Source organism: Semicossyphus pulcher, unplaced genomic scaffold (assembly GCF_022749685.1).
Source record: "Semicossyphus pulcher isolate SPU_LCO1_2020_fin unplaced genomic scaffold, fSemPul1.0.p SCAF_16, whole genome shotgun sequence".
In the NCBI taxonomy this organism is placed as follows: Eukaryota; Metazoa; Chordata; class Actinopteri; order Labriformes; family Labridae; genus Semicossyphus; species Semicossyphus pulcher.
Window position 1 is genome coordinate 21,122,130 of NW_027211670.1, and position 23,726 is coordinate 21,145,855.

At 42.8% G+C, this 23,726-nt stretch overlaps 1 protein-coding gene across 1 annotated transcript in view; it reads left to right on the plus strand.

Annotated features, from left to right (window-relative positions):
• Positions 1 to 525: 525 nt before the first annotated feature.
• The window catches only part of sdk2b (sidekick cell adhesion molecule 2b), a 107,049-nt gene continuing 83,848 nt past the window's right edge, over positions 526 to 23,726 (plus strand). Inside the window, exons 1-3 of the mRNA XM_069664046.1 lie at positions 526 to 605; positions 18,173 to 18,279; positions 21,879 to 22,026. Coding sequence (XP_069520147.1) covers positions 526 to 605; positions 18,173 to 18,279; positions 21,879 to 22,026 — 335 coding nt within the window. The remainder of the gene's footprint in view (positions 606 to 18,172; positions 18,280 to 21,878; positions 22,027 to 23,726) is intronic.

A 23,726-nucleotide genomic window follows, 5' to 3' on the forward strand; every position in this document is an offset into this window, starting at 1 on the left:
TGCCGTTTACAAGCTGGTGATAATCAAATACAGCACAGTTAGCTTTGTCTTAGGTGAGATCCGAGCATCTGACCACCTACAATCTGTTAGAGTCACAGAGATGTAAGCGTCAGCTGCCACTGCGTCTCTGTACAAATGTTTCACAATAGTCTGACAACACGACGTTTCCTTCTCACGTAAGCCAACCTAATCATGATGAAAGATAAAGTCACATGAAATAAATTTGCTCCTCTCGCTTTTATCCCGACAGCTCACTCTTTGTTCTTGTCATACTTTAGTCTCTCTTTTCATGTGCGAATTTGTGCCTCCGGGTTCATGGATTTGTGGGGGATTTAAGAGTGGGTGTTCTTTATTGAGACGCTTTTGAGGAATTTCCGTTGCCTTGTTGCAGCAACAAAGGTGTCTCAATTTAAAATATAAATGTCTTCTTTTTCTTTCTCTACAGATGACGTGCCTCCCTACTTCAAGACGGAGCCGGTGCGTAGCCAGCTCCACCTGGAACGCAACAGGCTGGTGCTGACCTGTATGGCTGAGGGGAGCTGGCCACTGGAGTTCAAATGGATCCACAACAGCACGGAGCTGACGCGCTTCTCACTGGAGTACAGGTATGGTCAAATGCGACAACTTTGAGTGAGAGAGAAGAGAAAGCAAAAACGTCAATAAATCAGAAGGAACATTTGGACCACTTGTAATTGTAACAGTAATTGATCCAAGCCAAATCTCCCCATTTTAACTTAGCTAGCTTAAAACCGAGCCAAAGCATTTTAGCTTACAGCAGCTACAGTATTCTGGCATTACATTGGCAGAATGTGCAGAGGAAATAACCTCAGTGACCATGCAGACTTCAGCATACATGTATCATGTTGTAATTTGATACTTAAACTTAAAATAGTTCGGCGTTAGCTGTTGCTAGCTTAAGCTAAGCTTAATATTCCACCATTTTCCTGCAGTTACTTCTGTTATTTCTCATATGATTAAGTCATTAGCAAAGACATGAGGTAGCTAAATCAAATTCACACAGAAAAAAGTAAGCTTAACTACGCTTATTTTAAGCTAACAAACGTTACCCTTGCTTAGCTAGCACTGTAGCAAAACCTCACTGTCTGTCTCTATAGACATTTTGTTGGTGTGGTGTTGTTCAGTTCAGGCTCCAAACTTTCAAACCCTTTTCTTCACCATAACCGTGTTATTGCTCAGCGTCCCTGTAGGGCAGTGGAGTATTCTGCACATAAATTTGCAGCACAGCCAGTTATAGCTGACCATGGAATAGCCTACTAAATAAAGAAGTAGCTCTTTGCTGTTTTGCTTTCTCTCTCTCTTTTTCGGCCGTTCTGTTTCCCCTCGTGCCTCTGCGACCTCCATCCCTCCCTCCAGAGAGTCTTCGCACAAGCGAAACAGTGTGAATGAGGGTTAGGTCAGGAGATAAAGCATCTTTAATGATAACTGGAAGATCTAGAGTGGGGCAAACATCGCTCTTATCTCAGAAAGCAGCGTGTCTTCTATGTTCCTGTATGAGTGTGTGTGTGTGTGTGTGTGTGTGCAGAGAGCAGTGTAAATGAGGCACCAGAGGATTGAAAGAAAGCTCATAGACACACACTTTGCTGATCTTAGCTGAACTGTTGTGGTCATATGTGAGAATCTACAGAGGGTTAACGTGAAAGCAAAATCCGCCTTGTCGATGGAGCCGGGCCTTTCTCCTGACAATCTCTGGAGGAAGATAAGACCGGAGTGGGAACGTCGGGGTGGGAAGGGCACAAGTGACACACAGATGCTTTAACAATTGATCAGAATGGACTGTAGTGAAGAACAACACTGTCTGCTGGAGCCTCGGGGCTCCTTTAACTGTGTTATTGGGTGAGCGATTGAGCGATAGAACGGGCGATTAAACAAGTAGTCAGGCACGAAGCTGCTTAGGACTCTGCATGTGGGAGTGAATGTGAGTATAAAGTAGGATTTAACACCAGTTTATGTAGATGCATTTGTTGAAAAGGCAACATTTCCTAGTGGTTGGTTTTTATTTGTCCGCTAAGAGTGGCAAGGACACCTGTGGTGACAAGAAACAGAGGCCTTCAGAATATTGTGTACATATACAGGCGGACTATGTAGGCGCTGAGGGGAAGACATGTTAATCTTCTTTTAGGTGCTTTAGTGTCAACTTAATGTGTGAATACATTTTGGAATAAAAGTAAACTTTTGAAATAGTGAAAAATGAAACCTTAAGATGAGGTTGGACTTTCAAAATAAGTCCGTACAACAATAATTCACGCATTGTTTACCTTGGAAAGAGATCGCCATTTGGTTAGTATCAAAGCAATAAAACAACTCGGTTGGTTAAACTGTCAATCTTTTTTTGGGCGCCACCTAATGGTGATTTACAGTAATTCTGGGAACACACTTCCCAATTTAACCAGACATCTACAGCTGGCTCCCTTTGTTACAGTTGTAACTCTTGATTTTCCTCGCTGACGGTCGCTTTCCTTTTTAGACTGTTTGCCTTCATCTGATTGTCGAGTTTGGTTCTCTTTCTTTGGATTTTCACTTATTGTTGAAGTTGTATCTGTAGTCATCCATCTTTTCTTTGTTTGTTCAGCCATAGTAGATTACTGTTTACTCGCAACACTTGCAGAGAGCGGAAAAGCAGCCGTTTAGCTCCGCCTACCCTCTCTGGCAGACCAACCACTTTCTAAGGAAGACAACGTTGACTGCATGCACAGGAATGCAGGAAAGTCCTTTGTTTGCTTGACCCATCCATCGCTTCCTGTCTCCACCCCAAGTGGACTTTGTGTTCGTCATACTACATCAAATACAACAGCACATCCAAACTATAAGCTAGAGGACAGTGACCAGATATGATGCCAGAGAGGCACCACGTTGGGTCCAAATATGTCCAAGCTGTCTCTGTTTGACCCATCCATCGCCACAACCAAGCAGATTTTTTGGGCGTTACGTACAACATCACCTGACTTCAAGGGCACATCAACCTACTAAGCTACAGGATAGGGTCCACATATGACACTAGAGTACCTACAGAGTCCTATTTTGACTCATTAGGCTAGTACTCATGCAGCTGTGTTTGAAGAGTTAGGAAGGAGAATGGATGATCTCAGGCCTTAAGTGCAACATTCGTGCTTTCTTTTGTGTATGTTGGCAATGAGGAATGAGCACTGATGCAGTTCCATAGCTTCATGTATGTATATGTCATGTGTACGTGGGCACGCCGTCCTCCGTAATCCCCGAGTCGCAAGATGCCAGAGAGCCTTTGAACAGAGCAGACCCCCCATATTAACGAGGTTACGGTGGAGGTCCCCAGAGCTGAGTGCTGCTTTAAATATTGACACCGAGCGACTTGACCTTGTGTCCTCTGGCGGCCGATCAATACCGCCAGGTGTGTGTGCGGGCATTACTATTCAACACGTAGGTGTGTGAGCGTGTGAAAGAGAGAGTGAGAGCGCCGGGATAGGTAAAAGAGTGGCACATTTTAGGGCCACACTCGGGAGGGAATGGGCTTAGCATTGACTGCTGTCACATAACAGAAACATCAACTGCATGCTGTAGTAACTAAGCGCCAGGCAGCCACACACACATACAGTACACTCACATTATCAGCTGGCGAGCGTTCAGCTCTCTTTGTTTGCAAATAATCATTTAAAAGATTTATCTCCAAATTAAAAGTCAACTTAATTAAGATAGAAGATTACGTCCGATACAATTAAGGAGTTTTGAACCCATAAGCCAGCGAATTATCCCGCACACAATGCTTCAGTAGATCAATTTCTCTATAAATAAACGGCATAGCAGCATAATGGCTTCCTATCACATGACTGTAAACCCTCAGGGGTGTTTACCTGACACGCCCCCCAGCCTTTATGCTGCCAATTAACCCAGCAACTTAATTAAGACAGTTAATTATTAATCAAACCTCAGGAGTCGTTTTTTGTTTGTCAATCGGTTCTTGGATGTGTTGGTGGAGTGAGGCCTCTGTTTCCTGTAGGGAATAGTAACCTTCTCGCCTGATTTTCAGTCTGTAATGAGACAGACAGACTGTCAGTAAAGGGAAAGGACTTAACAAACACGATGGGGGAACACAACAACAGTAGAAGTAATCTAATCAACAGTTAGCGATAAAAGGAAATGGGAAAGCACGATGGAGACAACGTGACAGACTCGGCATCACAATTTCACGCTCTCTGTTGTGTGTGTGTCCTTTCTTGGAGGAAAATTAGTTTTGCCTACAATACAAGCGCAACAAAGGCATTGCTTTCTTTGTGTCTGCTGTTCACAAATCAGACAAAAAAACAAACTAAAAATGACAATCACATTTGAAAGTAGTAACATTTTACAGCTATAGATGGATATTAATGTAAATGTCCCTAAAACGCCACACCCCATCCTTCTCTGCCTTCCATCCTGCCTCCGTTTAATCCCCTCACACCTTAACTACACCTGGGCTGGAGAGTTTTTCTTTTTTTTTAACAGACATAATTTCATGGTGTCTCTGAACAAATTAACAAGTTCAATACAATATTATTGCATGTCTGGGGGAATGGACGTCGAGCTCGGCTTGCTAACTAGATGGAGATGAAGGAAAAGCAAGGGGGGCGAAGGAGCAAAGATTTTTTTTTTTAAGTGTGTGTAAAATGATTTCTGCCTTTGGAGCGCACACACCGACAAAATTAATGATGATTTAAAACACGTGATTGGAGTTTCAAAACATTAAATTTAATGAATAAATGTTAGTTACAAAGTGAGAGTACAGCTAGCAGGAACAGGAAGTAATGTGACAGATAATAATTGGCAAATGTGATGACCAATGTCTCCATCTGCTCTCATTGAAGCCAAAATGCTCCCTGTGGCGGGCGCTGCCATCTTGTGCTGATGACGTCATTTGGAGTCTGCGCAGTAGAGATCGGCGGGTGGCCACTTCCGTTTACCAAAACACACTTGAATTACCAAAAAAAACCCAGCAAAGATCCCACACGCCGGCGTGTTTAACAGTAGAACAGCTTCTTGTGTCGGTCTGAAGCAGACGTTCAGAAACTTCAATGACTGTAGTGATTGTTTTAGTTACGTCTCCTCTCGTCGTTCCTCCTCTACTCTGCTACTTGGGAACAGATCGGCTGCAGGAGCCGCATTCGTCAACAGAGCTGTCAATCATCATTTTTAAAGCATCAAATAACTCATTAAAAATAAACAGAAAAATGAACATTTGGACGTAAATCAGCATGATAAGAACTAACTATAATGACAGAAAACATGTTTGAGAAAAATGTATCTGGCGTGTATTTTGATTTTATAGTTTGACTCATGTCCCATCTGTTAACATGGAGGAGGCGGGCTTTATGACCTATACTGCAGCCGGTCAGCAGGGGGCGATAGAGAGGGTTCGGCTTCACTTTGAGGGAGCTGTCATGTGTTGTGTTTGAAATGCTATACTATACTAGCAGTACGTACTGATATGGCCAAAATGTAGTGTGCAGCATGCAAACAAAAACGCCCGCATGTCGTACTGATTTGGAGAAAATCTCCAGTATGCGTCGGACCAGTCTACCTCGCCTACTGTATCCCACAATGCAAAGCGCTGGAGCGTCACAGCAGCAGCATTCCAGCAGAAGGGGGCGCTAAAGCTAAAGGAGCGGCAGTTATTGTTTACTTCCGCCTGTCGTAGCATACTGCTAAATGAAAAAGCTTCTCCATACTACCGCCGAACACAGTATGCAGTATATAGTATGTAGTTTATAGTATGTAGTATGTAGTTTATAGTATGTAGTATGTAGTAAGTAGTATAGAGTATGTAGTATAGCATTTCAAACAAAGCCATGCTATCCATCTTTTTAGAGAGAGACATTGTGATGACCCATTACCACCAGCTAGGTGGCTTGTAGGCCCGATGCGTCAGTTGCTAACTGGAAGAAAACATTTGTCATGGGGGAGGGGCATAAACATTTAAGAAGGTGTTTCATTGGACGCCTAATTAGTACACGCCCACAAGTGCAGGATGATAAACAGTTTTTTGTTTCCCAGGAAATGATAAACTCTAAAACACCCTGAGGAATACCAACAAAATGATCCTTTGTCTTTGATGAGTAAGATTGTAGCGTTTAAGTGAAGAGCAGCACAAGACGTGATCGAAAACCTTCTAAATACCTTTAATCTCACGGGAGCAGGATTTGGTATCGTTTTATGCTTCTTTTTCTTGTTCCTCTCCTAAATGTTCGCTTGTTTCAACTTTTAATGATGTTTTTTTTATAATCACAGAAGTATATCCCAGCAAGAATTACAAAAACAAATTACGCTGTAAGCTAAAACCACCTTTAACTTCATCTGATTTTGGCTTCCATGAACATAATTTGTCATAAACAATCCCAGACTCCCCAAATGAGCAGACTCATCCGGCAGCAGACAAATTGGAAACAGTTAAAAAGTCTTTTTTTTTTTACTTTCTGAATTCTGCATACAAACTTTAAGACGCAGCCAAACCTGTTTGCTTGTTAGCGAGTTGTAATAAGCGAGGGGTCCCGTGTATTTACGTACATCATTCAAATTTGTTTGTTCACTCACTTTTTTACTCTCATGCTCCATCTGCCTCCTCCCTGCTCGTTGTGTCCTTCAGTCTGGCACCGTTTCTCACTACTCACTGCACTGCTTTTACTTCTGCTGCTGCTGCTGTTGTTTCATACTGCCACACTTCATTGTTTCACTGAGTGAAGTTATATTACAACGAATGTATTCTGTTGAGTCAGTTTCCACTCTCTCTCCACTTAATCTGCATTGATTTCCTGCGTGTCTGCCTCCTGTCTGTCTCCTTGTGAAGGCTCTGACACGAGGCAGAGTAGAGCTCCTGCAGCCTGTTGTCAGTCCCAAGTGTTCAAAACCAGCAGCTAAAATATGACTGTTGTTACCCTTATAGGATCCACTTGCTTACTGGTTAGATGTGGTGTTTAAGTTGACTTACGAAATAGAAAATGTAGTAAATGTTGACTTCTTTTAAGAATTTGACTTTTTGTATGTTATGTAAAGTGTACCTTATGTACTTGTTACGTTAGTTACGCCAAATACAGTGTTAGTTACCCAATAGTCAATTACAATCAGTAATCTACTATGGCTGAACAAAGAAAGAAAAGATGGATGACTACAGATACAACTTCAAAAATAAGTGACAATCCAAAGAAAAAGAAACAAACTCGACGCTCAGATGAAGGCAAACAGGCTAAAAAGGAAAGCGACCGTCAGCGAGGAAAATCAAGAGTTACAACCGGAGCCAACCGTGGACTTCTCTGTCGCCATAAAGGTGCCGCCAAATAGAACAAAGCTGAGAACTAAGAGATTATAACTTTAAGTATGTAAGTACTTTAACAAAACCAAACCATGATCTTTTTCCTTATAATATATATTTAAGTAGTTTTGGTGCTGAAATAATCTGCGACCATTTCACCACCTTTTCTTTGTTAAAGATAATTTGTTAGGTCATTCTCACCTTTATTAATAGGACAGCTGAAGAGAGACAGGAACTACTAGGAGAAGCCTGCGGCCGCTGCATCGACAACTGTGGCCTCTGTACCGTTTTGCAACCTTAACCGAAAGTCTTAAAAGTGTAAAACGTTTGGCGGCAAGCTTTATTTTGAAAATCTGTCCTCATGATGATGGTTATTTCTTATCTATAGCTCGATTGCTTTATTATGAAAGTGCGACTGGGCGTTGCACTTCACGGCACGGCCCTGCACGTGCCAAACTGATGTTGTACTTAGATTGAGATATTGTGAAGCGTAGGGCCACGGACCAAGCTGCTATACTGGACGAGGGTTGGCTCTCAGATTGTGAATCATAGCTCTTGTCAATACGGGTAACATCGTGCTTCAGAAAAGACAATAATGAAATATTTAGAGCCTTTAACAGATTAAATAACTTAAATTTAATCTGTCCTAAAATCCTATTAAATTAAATCCTGTCCTAAAAATAACTGCCTGCCCAACTTAAGTCATAATTCTAAATACTTGCACAGAACATCAGATAAAAGACGTTCTAATACACAGGCAACAGAATTAATCGTCATTTGTTCAGCTGAGTGGTTCTACTGATTTGTTCAATTCAGACTATTTGATTTAATTTCAGCTTCTTCAAGTTATTTCTAATGAGATCATCAGTGTTCTCGCTAAGCAGAACGAGAGGCAGTAACATCCAGTTAACTTGCCTGCACTTTGTTCTGTGCTTGAATCGGGGACTGTCAGGCTCAGACTGTCAGGGCTCGGACAGAAGCAGCCAGCCAGCCAGGCAGGCAGGCGGGCGGGCAGTGTCTCACTGCGACTGACCTTAATGGATTTCCTTCTGTAACTAAAAAAACGTCCATTTTCTGTCTCCCTGGCATTCTCCTCCACATCCCTCCGGATACAATGGATTTTGTTTTTTACCTTTCTCTCCCCTTGCGCTCGCTTATCCCTTGTTTTCTGCAGTGTACTAGTGAGCGAGTCAGAAAGTGGCTGTGAAAGAAAAAAAAGGCAGCGTCCGTATTATTGTGCACACTCACCGTGAATGAGTTTCAGTGTCGGCAGGTACGGCTGCCTTTCTGATGGCCGATCCTCAGGCGGGCATTATGAGGCACAAGGACATCTGATTATACAAACCAATGCACTGAATGTCCAACCTTTCATGTGACACACCACTTACAGCACGCAGTGTGAAGGTACAATGTATAATTATCATATTGATGACACATTATAGTGCTACTTCTCAACATGTTGTGTCTACCGTTTGGTATGGTGTGACAGGAACATACCGCTGAGGCTCCAGAACGTTTAGCGCTGACCTACATTCAAAAGGGGGCCGGCAGGGGTGCTGGTGTCTGTCGGCTTCTTCTCTGATGCAAACACACCCGCGCAGAACCCTCAAAGTATGTGTGACTGCCGGTATCAGTCATTTCGAACACACCACACGTGTCACAGAGCCAAAGAAAAGAGCTTCAGTAAAAGTCAGAGATGTGGGACGGATAATGTGGGAAATGTTATTCATAGCGTGAGCTCACAAATGAAGTTATTTACACGCAAATTAGCAGATGATCAGCTGATTTGATGAAGGACAAACACTCAGGGAGCCGAGTGTCTGATTAAAAGTCTGCTTTTTAAACTATATTTGATTCTGCAAACTGTCTGCTTTCTGAAAAATTAAGTGCTCCCCAATAAAAACACTTATCTACTACCTTTTTGAGAGGAATTTGCGCAACAATTTGAACAATTTATGTCGACAAAACAATTTTTTTTAACAAAATGTAGTAAATCTAATTCATCAGAGTTAAATGGAGTCCTAGCACAAGCAGCCATACAAGAACTGTGGCTTAAATTTAAAGTAGACGATACATTTTAGAGGCTGTTTTTGTTCTACTCAATACACTTGTCTTTACATCCTCTACATCGGCTGCTGTGTGCAATCAATTCAGTATGACCAAATTAATTTATTGGATGGCTAGCTCGCTAACCTGCCTACTGATGTGTACTCCTCCAGTGCCCTCGTTCTGTCCGAGTCTTCCACAAGCCAAAGCTAGTGAGCTAGTAGCACAAGGATGGCAGAGAAAGTTAGCCTGAAACATGAAGAACTGACAACTCTCTTGCGGATTCTGTCTGCACCTAAGTGAGGAAGTGCATTGACATTTTCTGGCTGTATACTTTAAAAACATAGCTTTCCAAAGTTTGCCTATCCCAGCTTGAAGTCTCACATTAGCAACGTCTCTTGATTTCTGTGTTCAAATCAGGAAATATATGATCAAGTAAGTTAGCAAGACTAAAGTATTACATGACAACACCTTAAAAGTGAAGCCAAACCCTCTCTATCGCCCCCTGCTGACTGGCTGCAGAATAGGTCATAAAGCCCGCCTCCTCCATGTTAACAGATGGGACATGAGTCAAACTATAAAATCAAAATACACGTCAAATAAATTTTCCTCAAACATGGTTTCTGTCATTATAGTTAGTTCTTATCATGCTGGTTTATGTCCAAGTGTTTATTTTTCTGACAAGTTTACTTTTAATTAGTTATTTGATGCTATAAAAAGGGGGTGTGACCTCGTGATTGACAGCTCTGTTGACAAATACGGCTCCTGCAGCCGATCTTTTCCACATTAGCAGAGTAGGCATAATTAAATAACTATTCAGTGAACTTTCCATGAACAACACAAGATGCCGGTCTGCTGTTAAATACACAGATTCAATTTGTGTTTGGTTAGCGGAGGGGCGGGATATCTGGCTCCAATTAACAGTAGCCTTAAATAAGCACAATGAGAGTAGATGGAGAAGGGTCCATCTTTACATACAGTACAGTAATTGGTATTGACACACATCGGTCAGCACTAAAGCAAAGCTTTTCAATATCAGTAAGTTGGTGCAGCTGCCTTGCGAGGTGCTCCAATCATTACCTCAGCATCCATCCAAGCAGATGCATGGACTTTTACTTTTTACATGATGCATGTTAGAGATGCCACACTGCTTTATAATGTATGACCATGTGGGACTGTATGTAACAAGTGTACCTGTACATGGGAAAATGTATTAATAGGGATCAAAGATGACAAACTGTACAGAGCACAAAATGATAATGCCGACTGATTGATATGTAAGAATGAGTTACAAAATACAGTTCACATTAGTTTCAGTAAATTGCCCCCTCTAGACAGTTGTCCATCTGTTAAACCCTCAGTAAACATGTAACATGTGGAGGCGGTCTCTCTGGGCCTGCAGACAAATTACCCACTATTGATTTCCAGCAGCTTAATCCACAAGTCGCCATTACCTGTCATGTGTTGTAGGCTGTGTATCGGGTATTAGGAGGGGATGGGTATAAAGACCCTCAGCCTATAGAGTTAAGAACATGATCTCAATACATGATTCAATACACTTTCAAAGGAGATCTGCTCAGAAATGTATTGATTTGATTGGTTACAATGATGAGCTGCTTCACACAGGAGCTTTTTACTTCACTTGTTTGCTCTGATGGAAGTCTTGAAATGAAAAGCTGAAAGTTATCCTGTTAGGATAATGACACACATAAATCAATGATCCCTGAAATAAACACTGTCAAAAGTTTTAATTGTCTACTTTTATTGCTTTTGTTTGTGTGATACTAAATGTACAAGCTGTTGAAGTCATAACGAGCTCATTAACAAAAGTAGAGTGCTTTTAAACTGCCATGAGAGGGCGACGACCTTTTCAAAGGCTCCAAACAACACAATAACACCAAAAAGCATCATTATAAGTGAGCCGTGACGAACTGTGCGATGCATCTGCTTTATTATGGGTTGTAAAATGAGCGTTGCGTGACATGATGTATCGCCAAAGACACATTTTGGATCAGTTTTTCTTTGTTTGTTTAGTAAAAAAGTTAAAGAAACAAAAATCATAGAAAAAAAGTGAGCAAATGCATTTAAGCCATAGACTGTATATAGGAAGTGGGTGGAGCCACCATGACGTCACCCATTGGTTTGAGGAGTAGCATTTTGAAGCCTGGAGTTCGGAATGTTGGACGCAACCATCTTGGTTTTCGGAACCAGAAGTGGCCATATTTGGTCATGACCATATTTAGACGTGATCATATTTGGACATGACCATATTGGTACATTACTGTATTTGGTCGTGACCATATTTGGACATGACCATATTGGTACATTACTGTATTTGGTCGTGACCATATTTGGACATGACCATATTCAGACCTGACCATATTGGTGCATACTTGGACACATTGTAATGTCTCTGTCCTGGTTGACAAACTGCTGTGTTAGCAAAGGTAGCCACTATTTTTATCATAATTTATTACTTTTTTATTACTATTAATTACATTTTTTTTATTTTTTATATTTTTAGCTTTTAGCATTTTAGTAGCTTTAGTTTCAGTAAAGTTTTATATGGTATTTTAATGTATGTATGAGGGTATGGTTGCACATACAGATTTTTCCATTTTGTATTAGATATGAAATAACAATAAAAATACATCTATCTACATAAAACGAGCATTATGCTGTATTGCAAAAGACTTGAAACAAGCAATTAAGGCCACAAAAGTATATGGAAAATGTTTACTGAGTTAAAAAATCGAGTGCGAAGTCTTGTCATTTTCTCATCTGCTTCTATACAATCAGACTTCTTTCTCCAGCCAGTGGATTCGCCTCCTAGTGGCAAATAGAAACAATGGTGGTTTAACACCTCTATCATGATTTAGAGTTAGATTTATGTCCTGTGATGTGTGTATGAGGGTTTATAATCTCACTGTATTGCCACAGTTATGAGTTAAATGTTATTGGAGCTAATCAGGGCACAGGTTTGATATTATTATGGGATGTATTGTCTCCGTAAAGAGCACTGCAGCCACACTAACTGGAGGATTATTGTTTTGTCAATCATCCCCTGCAATCTCTTCATCTTTCCCTCCCTCTTCCTCTACCCCTCGCCTTTTCGTTCTTCAATCCTCTGACCCGGCTCACACCCAGTCCTCCCTCTTCCTCTTGTCCCTCTCTTTCCCGTCTCTCCCTGCCACTCCTCCGTCTAATCATTTCTCCGAAGTGGGGCTAATTAAAGGGGATCTGACGGAGTGCGCTGACCACAGGAACATCAATCAATCTCTGTCCAACACAGCGAGGCCCCCACTGACTCCCCCAACCTGCTGCCAACGCGCTCAGCTCCGCAAAGGTTAATTGTATTCATTATATAAGGGACAGAGCGAAGGAGGGAGACGGACAGAGTGAGAGAGAGAGTGTCTAAAGTCACCCTGAAGGCTCTGGCTGTGGGGTGAATTCTCGGTAGGCCTCGGCGGGGTTAAACTTGGAGCAGCGACACCACCTGTCAGCTCTCTGCTTCGTCTCTACCCAAAGTCTAATGCGTCTTCTTTTTCCATAATATTCCATCATATTCGCCTCATCTCCCCTCCATTTATGCCGAACACATATACGTAATTGTATTCATTTAGTTGATGGAACATATGAAGGGAGTCACACATCATTAATAAAGCCTCCTGATTAGTTGATTAAGCCTTAACAGACTTTGGGCTAAAACTCATTTAGTCCTTCGGGTCCAACTGACGCTGCCGCTAATGAGGTTTGATGCAGCTTCATTTTTTTGTTATACACATTAAGAGCTTTCCATCACTCCCAGCTGTTTGTTAATGCAGCACTTTCAAAGGGAGCTTTTTGCATATTTTCAGGTATAGAAATAACACAAGCCAAAATTGTCTCAATGATCATGTTCATGGTGGCCGATTGGGAAAGGGGAAACTCTCTTTTTTTCCACAAAAAACAATTGTGCTAAGCTACAAGCTGAGGCTGCTCGCAGCAATCTTATGTTTGTCACAACAAATATAAGGGCCTGTGTCCACTTACAGCGTTTTGGGTGCAGTTCAGCGCTCAGTGTCCTCAATGCAAAAACACCCTTGGCTGTTTTTTGTCGCTGCGCTCTCAGTTGAACTCCACTGCGCTTGTTAACGTCACTTCTCCCTCAACAACGACGAATCAAAATCAAGAAGGGGCGGGACTTCTGATATCAACGTGGGTAAGATTTCCAGTCTAGAGCTGCTGCTAATGCCAGGACACGATTCCTTTCCATTGTTTTGTAAAATGTACATGAATAAAAGCAAATATTAAGCATACAGAGCGATTTAAAAGGGTCAATACCAAGAGACAACTTTCGTAACCTAGCAACAGTGAGCGCTGGAGAGAAGCGCTCTGAAATTGAAGTCGCGGCTCAAAAAACGCCAGTGGTGGACACAGGCCCTAAGACCTTCTATGTTTTTATTGACCTCCCGCAGGCGGCCTTAAAGGAGCCATATCCTCTCCTGTTTAAGGCCCGTCTGGTCGCGGCACATGGCTGTGTACCAATGAGTCTGGTTCTGCCCGAGGTTTCTGCCTGTTAAAAGGAAATGGCCACTTTCTTCTATCAAGTGCTCGCTCATGATGGAGTGACGTTGGGTCTCTGTAAATAATATAACAAACAGAACATTCTAGACCTGCTTTATATCTAAAGTGTCATGAGATAACTTTTGTTTTGATTTGGAGCTACATAGGTTAAAATGCATTTAATAATCGTTTACTCTTCCACTCTAAACAGCTGCTGCTAGGCGGCGCTCATGACATGACTTTGTCAGCTCCCCCATAAGCGAAGCAAAAACCTGTCGATCGCCTCCTGGAGGAGTGGCTGTTAGTTTAGGGAGCGCTTGATTTGATATGCAGCAGAGTTTTTCTACAGGCGGAGTTTTTCAAACGTCAATAGCACCGTCAATCGTGGGAAGCCAAAATCACGATTGGGATTAATGTTCGATTGATTGTACAGCCCGACAAGATACTTCCATATTTTGCATTTGAAAGCTAAGACTCTTTCTTGGTCAGGGTTAGGTTTGTCGATGACTTTCTTATGTTATGTTACAAGTGGTGCAAAGGGAGTGGCATGGATCAGGCTGCTTGTTAGCATAATCCTATTTAAGATAGGAAAAACCGGGATAGTTAGAGCATAACTAATTTCTTCTATCATCTTTAGGTTGTTCAGATTCCAGGGATGTGAAGCATTTGAAGATACTGAAAGACATGACTTCACAATAGGCAAAAACATCAATGTATTCATTTTTACTGCAGAGTTCAAAGGGTTAATCGAAGCAGCCAACATAGACACTCAAAACGACTGAACATCCTTGAAAAGAGTTTTGTTTCCATCCAGCTCGGAGACCTGTTGAATCTCCTCCACAGAACACGACGTTCATCCTGCTGCTTCAACTTCGACGGCTGGTTTTTCCTTTCATTTGCTGTTTTATATTTGATCATCCATCAGTGAAATTTAAGCAACATTACCCTGAACAACCCAAAAGGGAGAGATGTCGAAAAACTACTTAAAAGGAGGATTTTTTGCCTCATCAAAATCACAAGGAGTTCAAAAGAGATTCTGTTTCTCGGCGGACGGGTGTGTTAAAATATTTACATTTGATATTTGGTTTCGGCAGTGTTTGGTTACTTAATTTTTCATTGCTTCTTAGAAAGTATCTTCTCATTTCATCCTTTTCTCTTTAGCCTTTGGCAGCTGGAAAAACTTTTGCCTGAATTTTATTAATCATCTGCGTATTTAGCTGAAAAAGAAAGCAGAGAATCGCTTATTTTAGACTTTGATGACGGCTTCTGTTGTGACTCACCACTCCTCAATCTTAGCTCCGGGTATCCAGAAGTTCCTGCAAACAGCTTGTTAAAAGCCCTCCTGAACTCTCTTTCATTCGCTCGTGCTCTTTCCAAACATTTATTCATAGCTAAACCAACTCTTTCAACAAAAGGTTAAATGACAAAAAACTTTCAGACGAGTTGCATGCGGTTACTAAAGAAACCGGGGCCTGCTGTCATCGCCGGTTACACTCAGACACTCCGCCTGGCAGCGCGCTAAGCACTCTCGAGCACATATCATGCGGGAATGTGACAGCAAAGATGGCAAGCACACTCCTGGTGGCAACTGTTTCACCTCCCACAACAAGTATTTATTTTGACAAGAGTGTGTTGCGCAAGAGCGGCTCGAATTAAACATGTACAACTCGCTGTAGGCTCGTTCGCAACTTCTACGATCTGCCATCAAACATGCCATCAGAGACTCTGTGTGCACACTTTAACAGTTGGCCGCTCCATACATCTCCCACCGCTCCGCCATTTATTAGTTATTGGAAAGCAGTTAAAATGTTGATGCCTGGCGTGCTGAGCCGTCTGGATGCTTGATCTCTGAAATGAATTAGTTCAATGAACCAAAATAGACACGCTCACTGTGCCGTTGATGTAATCTCTCCCGGTGTGTAGATCTCCGAGAGACACGTGCACGCAGCAGAGCAAAACATTGATCACTGATGAGAATCTGCAGGAGTCTCTGTCTGAAGCCGATAGATGGGTAGTCTAACAGTGGAGTGTGCGTGTGTGTGGAAAGCGCTGCAGCGGTTAGTGCTGTCGAATCCCGGTTCGAAGTGGGCCTTTTCTGTGTGGATGTTGTCCCCGTGCATGCGTGGGTTCCCTCCGGGTACTTCCTCCCACAGTCCAAAGACATGCTCGTTAGTTTCATTGGTGACTCTAACTTGCCCATAGGTGTGAATGTGAGGTTGTCCGTCTCTGTGATTGGCTGGCGATCAGTTCAGGTGTACTCCGCCTCTCGCCCAATGGCAGCTGAGATAGGCTCCAGCCCCCCCTGCGACCCTGAACAGGAAAAGCAAATGGTAAATGGACTGTACTTATAGCTTTTCTAGTCTTCCAACCACTCAAAGCTGCTTTAACACGACATGTCACATTCACCCTTTCACACACTCATTCACACACTGATGGCCTAAGTGCCAATCTCCAATCAGATATGCCCATTCATACTTGACGGCTATGCCTTCGGGAGCAATTCGGGGTTCAGTGTCTTGCCCAAGGACACTTCGACATGTGACTGTAGCAGTCAGGGATCGAACCACAAACCTTCCAATTGAGAGACGACCGACTCTCTGAGCCACAGCCGCCCAAATAAGCAGTTAAGATAATGGATGGATGGATGGATGGATGGATGTGTGAAACCCTTTAAAGAGAGACTCTTACAGAGTCAGATTAAACTTCCCCACATGTTTTAATCTTTCTGTATCAGAAAAACGTCTGAGAATGTGAAACTAAATTTAGTGATTGAGTTGAAGACACGAAGGTCACTTTTGGTTGGTGTGAGGTTTCAATTCCAGATACTTTAAACTATACTTTTTGACATCTGACATCAGCATACTTGCACTTTAATAAATAACCTCGAGGTCTCAATAATACAAGTAAAAACGAGGTATATTTGAGCGTATTTAAATTGTACATTCTAAAAAATAAGAGTGTTTTAAAGATTCTACATGTGCATTTTACCAATTTCAGGTGTGTTAACAATTCAGTTTCATTTGATAGTGAGTCAAAAGGTTACTGATGTGTGGCGCAGCAGCCAAAGTCTATATTCATTCTATATTCTGGTTTAGCTCACTGTGTAGAGTAGGCGCCCCATATATGGAGGCCGCGTCCTGCCGGCTCGACTCCCACCCACGGCCCTTTGATGCACATCACCCCCCCAATACTTCCCTGTCTCAGCTGTCCAATCTAATAAAGGCAAAAATGGCCCATTTTCATGTTTGCGTGTTTAGACGATAGGATGTCAAAAATAATGTCTCCAAATTGCTTCTTTTGTCCAACAAAGCTCAAAGACTCCTCATTTATCATAAATTACAAAGAAAAGCTGCAACACTAAACTTTAAGGAAGCTCAAACCAGTGAAACATTTGGCATTTTTACCTGGAAAACAGTTTATTAATAATGAAAGTTCATTTCGCTTTAGTAATAATACATAGACTAATTGGTGCAGCTCTACTAGTGTGAAATGTAAGTAAATACTGCACACTTAAAGTGCTTTATCCTGAGTGTCTTTGCACATGTAAGTGTGTTGTTGCCTGTATAAGCTGTGTAGTGGTCACATTGTTCTGTGATTTACAGTACATTTATGGCATCTTGCAGGATGAGTTTGAATTACAGCTTTAGCTGAGTGTTTGCAAAACAAATGAGAGCCGTCATCATCACTCGCCACTTAATCTTCTGGCATCAGCTGTAACGCCAGATGTGGCTCAAGATGCAACATACATCAAGCCAATTGTTAGTCCTCACACCGCAGAGCAGCTCTGTAAAGGACATGTTACGCTGCCTCCACCTGGCGGGGAGGCGGTACTGCAGGCACAGCTGGACACTGGAGTCAAGGTCACGGGGAGAGTGTCAACTGCTGGAGATGCACGGCTTCAACCTTTGTCTGGGGGGGGATTTAGTGCATAATTACGTGTGTGTGTGTGTTTACATAGAAGACATTTCAGTGCAAGGGTTTGTTGTCTAAGTGTGCGTGTGTGTCCTGGGGGAGGGCTTCGCTGTGGTAGCCGCGTTAGCCTCTCGAGCATCATTATTGTTGGAATAAACAACAGCTAAGCTCCGATGTCCTCTGTGCCCTTGTTGCTCTATTAGATGGTCTTAAGTGTGTGTGTATGAGTGTGCGCGCGTGTTCCTTGTCAGTATGTTTGTGCTTACAAATTTGCAAATGCTCGTGTTAGTGCGTTAGATTAGTACCGTTTTGATTCCTACTTTTGTCTTAATTAGTTTACTGTGATTTAAGTGAATCCTCATTCCCGTCTTCTGTGTGTGTGTGTGCTTATTAAAGGTACCTAATCCCTTCGTTGGACCGCTCCCATGCCGGCTTCTACCGCTGCATCGTGAGGAATCGGGTGGGGGCCCTGCTGCAGAGGCGCACAGAAGTACAGGTGGCATGTAAGTATCGACACGGGACGCAGGTGAAACACTGATGAATGGATGGATAAATGGATGGGTGATGGATAGATACAAAGAAAGAGCGTGTGTGTGTGTTTGACTGCCTGCAGAGCACACAATAAGCCCACACTCTGCTTGCCTTTGCATCAAGGACTGACTGGGGAAGGACAGATGCCGGCTGGGTGAAAGATCTACCTGCATATCATTCGGGGTGTTATCAACACGGACAGCTGTTCCACTCAGCGCGCTCATTAGATTGATATTGTCGCCGTGGTTGTTTTTAACTTTGCTTCATTTCAATATGACCGCCGCTTATTTCCGTCTCTCCCTGTCTTTTGTCAACAACATCTGTCGATTCCTGCAAATACAGGGGTCAGATGCGGCGTGTTCTCTGTAAATTTCCAGCGCCGCTTTCAGGCCTCCCCCGTCTTGTTAACGAGCTATTACAGACGCGCCGCAGAGGTGTCTGGAGTGTCGTTACCTCAAATCCACCCCTCCTCTATCGTCGCAACCATCCTACGGCCATTATCCCGTCTTCCCAGGGCATGCCAGGTTCAGCGGGTTTCCCTTGTTTCAGCGACATCTGAGTGGATGTGACACGGCGCTGTACCTGACTGAACAATGCAGCCAACCAAGCGTGAGAGAGGAAGAGACACAGAGGGACGAACAGTCGCACCGAGCAACTTCTTCTGTATTCCTTCTGCATGTTGTCCCTGTGGGGCTGCCCCCACTTAAGATGTTGCTAGTCAACTAGTTGTTGCTTGTTTATGATGTTAATTTAATTATCTAAGTATTTATGTTGTGGGTGGTGTCTGACAATGGTTTGAGTTTCAAGGCTGAACAAGTTAAATGATAGGTTAACTCTGAGCTACATGAGTACATAAAAGTAGTAGTATGAGCATTACAGAGCAGGCACGAAATGAGCAGCCTGCTAACAACAATGCTAACAGCAAAAGAGGTGACGCTAATGTTTCTGAATGTGTCAGAACAACATGCAAGGAACACATCTTTCATCCCCCTTGAACTGTAGTTGGGAGACTTATCTGTTTCTTTAATGCGGATTTATTTAGCTAGGTTTTAGCTGCTAACTAGCTAATGAACAAAGTAGCAAAGAGACGTAGCATAAAACAGATGCTTTATTCTTTCACTGTAGCCCACGCAACAAAAAAAGTACAAAGCTGTAATAAGCCTTTAAAATATAAGTATTACAGCGTGTGCAGGAAATGAACAGCCAGGTAACAACAATGCTAACGGCAAAAGAAGTAACGTTAATGATCTAAACAACGTGCAATGAGACTGAACATTTATTTTAACTCCTCTTGTTTGGTCCTTCGAACTGTAGTTTGGAGACTGTTTCTTTAATGCGGATTCAGTTAACTTTGGCTTAGCTTTTAGCTAGCTAGGTAGCTAACGAACGAAGTCATGTGTGTTTCTGAGATGTTGTAATAATGTTGCATAAAACAGGTGCTTTACTCTTTCACTGTAGCGCACGCACCAAAAAAGTACAAAGCTAACAAGCCTTTAAAAAATATAAGTGCATGCAGGATGTGACCCGCCTGCTAAAAACACTGCTAACGCAGACTGATCATTTATTTTAAGTCATCTTATTTGGTCCTTCGACCTGTAGTTTGGAGACTGTTTGTTTCTTTAAATGAGGACTCACTTAGCTTTGGCCTACCTAGTTAGCTAGCTAGCTAACAAAGTAGTGAAGAGTGTTTCTGAGAAACAGGCGCTTTATTCTTTCACTGTAGCCAACGCAACACACATACCTTTTCAAATTTGCTATACATGAAGCATAGCATCTTTGTCTCACTTTTTGCTGACTAACTTCATAACCTACATCCTTGTAGTTTCTGTGTGAGAGGCTAACTTCCGACAACAAACCTGCCAGACTACCCACAAGGCTTTTAATTAAAGGGCTCGGCTTGTAACAGTTCGGATACATTTAGCAGACACTTTGATACCAGATTAAGATTGATTTAGATTGTTCTATTCACTGCGACTTCCTGTCCAATGAAATCTTGCCCGACTAAGACTCTTTTCATCGACAAACGTTCGGTCGACTTTTAGTGGGCAGCCGTATCCCCGTGCTTCTATGTTGCTTCCACCACTGTTTCTTCTCGTTGTTGCTTTCCTCCCTCTCAGTCCGTTTTCTGGCCGCCACTGCGTTCCTATTTATTTCTTGGCTAGCGCCCCACTGTTATTCTGTTTGTTTTTTTCCCACCCCTTCCCATTTCCATAATTCTCCTCTCCCCGCTCATCAGTCTCTCATGAAGGGGTGCGGACAGCGAGGCAGAGTAAAAAGGGGAATTAAGGACAACCGCAGGAGAAATGGATGAGGTAGACACAGGAGGGAGGGAGACAGAGGTAAAGATAGAGAGGGGGATCTCTTTTGCAAGCTCTCCCATTGAGGCTGCACAATTAGGATTGCAGAGACACACCTCGGAGAAAGGGAAACATGCCGAGGCATTAGAGTTTAGGCAATGGGAGGAGGACATCATCACGCCGAAACTGCAGATCAAAGTCGGGATTTGCACACTTCCCAGATTTTCATTTAAGCTAAGCACCACAGCCGCACGGCAAAGCCAGATTACCTTTTCTTATTCTCTTTGAAAGAGAGCGAGAGGGAGAAAAATAAGATTGCCATCAATGCAGAATCGCTCCAACATGACTGGTTCAAAGCCCCCATACCTTGATCCCTACATTTCTCAGAGATATTATTATTTCTAAGCTGTGTTAGGACTTAATTAAGTGTTTGATGTTGAGTTTTCTTAGTTTCCCTTGATTGAAGAGACAAATATATTCCCTTTCCTCGCCTCTCCTGCAGTGAAAAAGACATTTTTTTTTCAGCTGTCACATCTTCAAAACCAAAGTCTGCACTTTTTCCTTCAGACAGCGTTGGAGGAAGAAAACACAAGAGTCTGCTTGCTACTGCTGTCCTATAAAGGTTTACAGTCAGCATCAGCCAATATGATTGCAGAGGAGAATTGCACGGCTGAGATCGAAACGACACTTGAAGTTCTGATCGAAGCAAAATCCATCAAAAAAAAACAAACGAAACCCGCCCATAGATCTCACTTACAAATGGGCTGAGCATCGAGGAGGGATATTAACGGGGTGTTTTTGTCAGCTTTTAAGATATAAAGAGGCAGCGGAGGAATAAAAAGCGCTGTAACAAATGAAATGTATTAGGAGATAATAGAAAAGCGGCAGCCCTGGTCATCCACTATGTTGAGTAATGCACACATTTAGAGTGTGATCAAGATTGATTGCCCTCCGTGCATCCACACAGAAGGATACGGAATATGAATATGAGTCAATTTGGTGTCCCTCTGTGAGTCATTACATCTCCCTTCCTTCTAGCCCTTTTTTTTTTTCTTGATGTACTCGAGAAACCATGGCAACAACACTGCGCTGTCCATCAAAGTGGCTCATTGTCACACTGCACAACAGAAAACAGATGGCAAAAGCTCTGCGGGCACCAAAAGTCAGATTCAAGAAAGAAAGGGAAAATTGTGCTTTTGACTTCACGCTCCGTTTTCCCTTTTCTGACTCTCTCTTGTGTTTCTTTGTGTGTGTTTCTTTGTGTTTCCCTGCAGTTATGGGCAGTTTTGAAGAAGGTGAACGCGCCCAGTCGGTCTCTCAGGGAGAGGGCGCAGTTGTCCAGGCGCCGCGCATTCGCAGCTTCCCTCAACCGCAAGTCACCTGGTACAGAGACGGACGCAAGATTCCACCCAGCAGTCGCATGTAAGTCCATTACTTTCTATACTTACTATTTTGCTCTTTCTTGCGCTTTACTTTTGTTTTTGTGTTTGATCCTGCAAATACTTTCTGGTGCCTTGTCTCTCCCAGGGGGTCTTTGAGAGGTTTAGTGTAAGAGCTTCTGTTCCTACCTGCGGTTCGTCATTCATCTCGCTGCATTTTGTGCGAAAGGAGAGTTTGAATTCCTCCTGCAGAACGAGGTCCAAAAACCCAAAGCAGTTCTGGCAGCGTGTAAAATGAAATCACCCCTTTGTTCCTCATTTCTATTTGAAAAGAAAACCATGCACTTCTTTTCAGCTTATCTGTGTCTCTGTCTCTTTTCATTTTGGTCTCAAAATAGGAAGCGTTTCTGAGGGGATCAATATTTGCCAGCCAGTAGTGTTGGTGTTTGCATGACACCATCAGTATCCGGTGGGGCCAGCGAGCAGTGGAGCTGCTGACAGCCTCAAATGGGATTGTTGTTGTGCTTTTTTTCTTCCTGTTCAATCAAACTGAAAGTGTATAACTGGAGAGCTGTTTTGGGACTGTGATGTTATCCCTCTCTGCACAGGTTTTGTTCGTGTATTCTCCAATTTTAGAGCCCAGAAAAATCAAAATGTACTTTTTATTTAGCCTCAAAAGACAAACAATTGAGCTTTATACTCCTCCCTTAATCATTTTTAGGACACAAAAGGCTCAAAATATGGAGCAGAACCAGAGACATGGCCTTTTTTTTTTATTCCATTCAATCTGCTTCCTTGTCAAAACCAACTGCCTGTGTTACCCACAATGCAACCCAACCGCAGGAAGTGGAAGATTCAGTTTTGTTATGCTAGTAGCGGCTAATGTAGCCTTGAGATGCTAGCCTCAAGCAAAGAGACTAGAAGTCTTCATGGGTCCAAAACGTTGTGCCCGAATCCAAAGAGACCCGGAAATGTATGATCAGGAACCAAACGGGATCCCTCTATTATTTGACCCGTGCAGAACCGAGAAATTCCGACACAACCCCGGCCGGGCGAAACAGACCCGATCAGCTCCAACTTCATTATTAACAAGTTACCGTTAGTAGGTTATTTCAAATTTAAAGTCCACTTGCTGTCACGCAGACGGATGACAAATGCGCGGCTCGTTTAGAAGCCACATTGTTGTTTTGTTGCATCTAGCAATAAAGATAACTCAGATTATTTGTCCTTTTGAACGATGATAACGATTACGCTTTGCCCTGGCTGCTTACGTTAGCATTTCTAGTTTGCTATCATCCGTGTTGCCCGAGTCTGACCTGTGATCTGACCCCTCACCTCCTGAGCAAAAGCAGCTGGAGCACTGGCTCGGGCCAGGTCATTGGTGCCACCTTGTGGCCAAAGCTTCACTTTGCTTGCACTTTCTCTTTCACCGTGAGCAGCGCTTTCTTCAAGGTCTTCTAATGTTGAACAGACCCAGAACACTAACGAGTCCCGACCCGATACCGGTTGCCCACATAAAACGTGGACCTGAACCAGGCTGGGTCTCACTTTGGTTCCCAGGTCCTAGGGACCCGTGAAGACCTCTAAAAGAGACAAAGAACCGAAGGAAATGACATCACTTGAGGCAGCTTCCACCGCCTCATGTTACTCAAGGCTTTATGCAACCTTTCTGACATTTGCATATTGATAATAAAGCCGCCATTCGGCTTCATGCTGTCCCTCTGCAGTCAAGGTGAAGGTGCT